The sequence below is a fragment of the Mus caroli genome, chromosome 2, assembly GCF_900094665.2.
Source record: "Mus caroli chromosome 2, CAROLI_EIJ_v1.1, whole genome shotgun sequence".
NCBI lineage: Eukaryota > Metazoa > Chordata > Mammalia > Rodentia > Muridae > Mus > Mus caroli.
Window position 1 is genome coordinate 64462543 of NC_034571.1, and position 5448 is coordinate 64467990.

Sequence of the window (5448 nt, forward strand, 5' to 3'; positions counted from 1 at the left end):
CTTACAGCTGGATCTCATGGAGGCATTTCCTCAACTGAAGCTCCTTTCTCTGTGATAACTCCAGCTGTGTCAAGTTGACACAAAAATAGCCAGTACACCATCATACTTTTAAAAAATTATTTTGACCACTAATTTTTATTTTCTCTTCCATATGTTATCCCTTTGAATAAGCATCTTTAGTTATTTAATATTCTTTTTATTGTAGCTGTTTCATCTGTTTAGTAAGCTCACTTCCCTTTTCAGTCTATGATCTGAAGTAGTGCAGGGGTGTCTTTAATGAGAGTAATATGCTGTCATTTAGGACCAGGCCTTTCTTTAGCCTTTCTTTCAAGGAGCTAGTTTGTTTCCTTCCTTTCAAGAATCTTTTATTTTATGTATATGAGTACACTGTCACTGTCTTCAGACACATCAGAAGAGGGCATCGGATCTCATTACAGATGGCTGTGAGCCACCACGTGGTTGTTAGGAACTGAACTCAGGACCTCTGGAAGAACAGTCAGTGCTCTTAACTCTGAGCCATCTCTCCAGCCCTTAAGCAGCTTTCTTAAGCAGTTATAGGAGTCACAGTGTTAAATGAAATGCTACAGGTTGCTGCCCTTCTCTTTAGCTGACAGAGTTCTTCCCTGCTATGTGCTTGGAATCCTGATGGAAAGCAAACATTTTATATTACAGGGGCACAATGAATCTTTAAGTCTGGTTTTTTTTTTTTTTTTTCCCAAGACAGGGTTTTTCCGTGTAGCCCTGGCTGTCCTGGAACTCACTTTGTAGACTAGGCTTGCCTGGAACTCAGAAATCCGCCTGCCTCTGCCTTCCAAGTGCTGGGACTAAAGGCGTGCGCCACCACCGCCCTGTGAATCTTTAAGTCTTATCTCATCCTTGAAGATTGACTTTGGATTTTACTTTCATAGCCTCCTTTGTCAAGCATTGTTGCATTGAAGTCTTGTACATTCTGCATTGTCATTTCTTGAATTTGTTTTTTAACAACTATAAGTTTGCCAGGCAGTGGTGGTGCACGCTTTTAGTCCCAGCACTTGGGAGGCACAGGCAGGTGGATTTCTGAGTTCAAGGCCAGCCTACAGAGAAACCCTGTCTCAACCCCCCCCCCCAAAAAAAAAAAAACAAACAAAACAAAAAAACAAAACCCAACTATGAGTTTACTTGACTTTTTATGAAGGTCACATTATTTTGTCTGTCTAAATATATCAGAAAAGTAAGAAAGGACAACTTTCAGTTGAGAAATCAGTTTGAAGATAGATGAATCTGTTTTTCCTGGGGTTCTTGTCAGGCTTTTGTTCAAAATAATTTGAACTTACCTATGTTGATATATTTGTGTTGGAAAACCATGGTAGTGGTGCCCCCTTGCCTCCTCAGGGACCGATGCCTGGAAAGGGATTCTGAGGGCTGTGCAGTCTGTGTGAGTTGCTACCATGGCCAGCGTTCCATCATTGATTAGACTTCCAGTGCCCTGCAATGCTTCCTCATGGTAAATGGAGGAGTTTCAACTCCCCATTATGAATTCAGAACGTGAGAATTTGTACTCATGACAACTTTTATTTCCATCTCTCTCTTTCTCTCTCTCTCTTTTTTATTTATTTTTTTTTTTCGAGACAGGGTTTCTCTGTGTAGCCCTGGCTGTCCTGGAACTCACTCTGTAGACCAGGCTGGCCTCGAGCTCAGAAATCCGCCTGCCTCTGCCTCCCAAGTGCTGGGATTAAAGGCATGTACCACTACCGCCTGGTTGTGTTTTCAGGTTTTTGCCTTTGTGCCGCCTTGACCGTATGTTGTCTTTTCTCTGTGTTTAGGATAGAACCCAAGCCTTTCCCATGCTATGCAAGCACACCACTATTGAATTATACACCTCATCCATGTTTTCTTTTTGAATGACTTTTTCTTCCTAGTTCTACTTTTCCTTTAGGACTGCAACTCAGGAAATGTATAGAACTTTACAACACCCTGCTGTCACTGTGTTACTGAAGGTATCCCTTTTAGAGGAAGTGTATAGCTGAGAAACATGATGTACTTGTAACAAAGTGTCAGCTCATTTAGAAGCTGTGACTCTCTTGCAGTAGTGGTTCCTTGTTTCCCTTTCTTAGGCGCAGTGAATCATAACCTTTAGAGAAAAAAATCCCTTAGTTCTTCGATGAAGGTGGCAGGAACCTTTCCGGCTGTATTTTATTTGGAAACAGCTACCTGCACCCAGGACACTTCCCTTCCTTTCCTTTTCTTGTCTTTTCTCTTTTCTCTTCTGCTCCCGTCCTTCCCTCCCTTTCTCTCTCCTCCGTATCTGGTTCTCATAGAGCTCTTGGACCCTGGTGTCTACACTGTCTGTGGTAACTAGCTTTCTCATTCTGTTGTTCAGTCTCAGCATCCTCTGAGACAGCCTAAACCATCCCGTGATGTTGGCTTGGCATATAAATTAACCCCCAGGTATCAGTTACTGCTTAGGTACGTCTTTGGCTATAAAGTTGACTGGATTGTGAAGGGCTTGTTCCTTGGTGTTCTCCCTAATCAATCCATTTCATTTGTAGTTAAGACTCTTCACAATGTGAGCGTCACGAGTGAGCACAAGTTGCCTGCATTCCTGTATTTCTTTTCCCAAAGCAAATTCTTATTTTTACAATTTTAGTTTCAGCTTCTAATATGTTATGCTTATTTTTCAGAATTTGATCCCTCCCTTTTTGTATGTGTGGTATTCATATGTCCTGGTGTGCTTTGTTCTCCTGTGATAAATGCAGTGACCATTAAACTAGGGGAGAAATGGTTTATTTGCCTTATGCATGCATTCTGATCAGAGAATTCCCTATCAAAAGGAGAGCTTATCCAGACTGTTAATCTTGATACCCAGCTTATCCTGGAGACTCTGTCTCCACTTTAGAAAGCTGGAGTCACTATATCGACTTGCCATTTATATGGGTCTGGGTATCTGAACTCTTGGCCTGATGTATGCCAAACACTTTAACCACTGGATTATCTTCCCGGGCCCTCTATCTTTTTTAAGTTTTTGAGATAGGGTCTTATGTATTCTAGGCTGGTCTTGAACTTAATAGGTTGCTAAAAGTAACCTTGAAGTCCTGATACTCCTTCTGCCTCCCTAGGGCCCAAAGGCTGACATTATAAAGATGTCCACCATATCTGATCTATGCAGTGGTAGGGATTGAAGCCAGGGCTATTTTTTTTTTTTTTGTATTTTGATTCTGTTTGTTTTTTGTTTTGCGTTTGTTTATATTTGTTGTTGTTGTTGTTGTTCTTTGGTGAGATGGGGTTTCAGTGGCTTTTCTGGAATTCACTCTGTAGACCAGGCTGGCCTCAAACTTAAGAGATCTACCTGCTGTCTCAGAGTGCTGGGATTAAAGGCATTCACCACTGCCAGGCTAAATTCAGAGCTTTGCTATGGTGGGCAATTACTCTATCAACTAAACGGATTCCTTATCACTGAAATATTATTTCTTTAAACTTTTTAAATGTTACATTTGTGTATGGAGGTGGTGCACATATGAAGGTTTATCTGTGGAGGTCTGAGGACAAATGACTGGGTTAGGTCATCTATCATGTAGTCGTCTTTCTATCTTGTGGGTTCTTGAGCTCAAACCCCCCAAGTTGTCAGTCTTGCTGGAAGTGACTCTAGCCACTGAACCATCTCTCTGGCTGCTAATTTATTTGAGTTTTGAGCTCCTTTTGTTTCATACTTTATGAAACCTTTCCTCTATTTATTTCAGTCCTCTCCCTTTCCTTCCGTTTTATGGTAAATTCTCCTATTCTTTTAGCTTCTTTATGCTGTATGTGTAAGCTTAGGAAAGTTATTGGCAAATTGTTTGTTTGTTTTTTTTTAAGAGGAAAGAGTTTCTTTCATCTTATATCTTACAGTAAGTATATTAAGAATGGTAGGACAGAGCCAGGCAGTGGTGGCGCGTGCCTTTAATCCCTGCACTTGGGAGGCAGAGGCAGGGGCGGGGGGCAGGGGCAGAGGGGCAGGGGCAGGGGCAGAGGGGCAGGGGCAGAGAGAGAGGGAGGGGCAGGGGCAGAGAGAGAGGGAGGGGCAGAGAGAGGGGGAAGGGGCAGAGAGAGAGGGAAGGGGCAGAGAGAGAGGGAAGGGGCAGAGAGAGAGGGAAGGGGCAGAGAGAGAGGGAAGGGGCAGAGAGAGACGGAAGGGGCAGAGAGAGAGGGAAGGGGCAGAGAGAGAGGGAAGGGGCAGAGAGAGAGGGAGGGGCAGAGAGAGAGGGAGGGGCAAAGAGAGAGGGAGAGAGAGAGGGAGGGGCAGAGAGACAGAGAGGTGCAGAGGCAGGTGAATTAACATGAACTTGGAGGCAGGCACTGAAGGAGAGGTCATGAAGGAATAGAATTACTCTCTTGTACAGACTGATTTCTTATTCCAGCTGCTCAGTCAAGAAAACAATGATCTTTTGCCTACTAGACCATCTGATGGAGACATTTTCTCAACTGAAGTTTCCTTTTTCAGTTTGACTCATGTTAGACTATATTTGATAAAAAACAAAGAATGAAAGGAAGGAAAGAGAAAAAGACAGACAGACAGATAAATAGATAAATTTTCTCAAGGAACCAGCTCCCGGTTTTGTTCATTCTTTGTATAATTCTTTTTGTTTCTACTTGATTTCAGCCCTGATTATTTCCTGCCTTCTACTCCTCTTGGGTGTATTTGCTTCTTTTTGTTCTAGAGCTTTCAGGTGTGCTGTCAAGCTGCTAGTGTATGCTCTCTCCAGTTTCTTTTTGGAAGCACTCAAAGTTTTCCTCTTAGCACTGCTTCCAATGTGTTCCATAAGTTTGAAACTAACAGACGTTATGAACCAAATGGATTTAACCGATATCTATAGAACATTTCATCCTAAAACAAACAAAAAAATATGTTCTTCTCAGCACTTCATGGTACCTACTCCAACATTGACAATATAATCAGTCACAAAACAGGCCTCAGCAGATATAAGATTGAAATAATTCCATGCATCCTATCAGATCAACACAGACTAAGGCTGGTCTTCAATAACCACAAAAACAGCAGGAAAGTTTTTATTTTAACATTTTGGAATGCTCAAGAGTCTTTCCCTATAGGTACAGATTATAGATGGTCATATGTTCATAGTAAGAATTTCAATAAAACTGCACTAAAACATTTGATATAGTAGATACATAGAAGTGAATTATGTTGATCATCAGTATGTAAGAATGTATATGTTACATTTATATAGAACATATACATTTATGAGCATGGCTATGGATAATGTTGACTTTATATCCTCTAGGAGGACCAGGATGGGAGTCAAGGCTTGGGCAAGAGAAAGAGGGTGAAGCTAAGCAGTGGCACCAAAGGTATTTATGCCCCCCCCCCCCTTTTTTTTTTCCGAGACAGGGTTTCTCTGTGTAGCCCTGGCTGTCCTGGAACTCACTTTGTAGACCAGGCTGGCCTTGAACTCAGAAATCCGCCTGCCTCTGCCT

General features: G+C 42.1%; 1 protein-coding gene across 6 annotated transcripts in view; it reads left to right on the forward strand.

Moving 5' to 3' along the window:
- The window catches only part of Ubr3 (ubiquitin protein ligase E3 component n-recognin 3), a 132883-nt gene that overhangs the window by 37017 nt on the left and 90418 nt on the right, over positions 1-5448 (forward strand). For all 6 annotated transcript variants that reach the window (XM_029473748.1, XM_029473751.1, XM_021152412.2 and 3 more), the window contains exon 6: positions 5256-5322. In XM_029473748.1, the coding sequence (XP_029329608.1) occupies positions 5256-5322 (67 nt within the window). The remainder of the gene's footprint in view (positions 1-5255; positions 5323-5448) is intronic.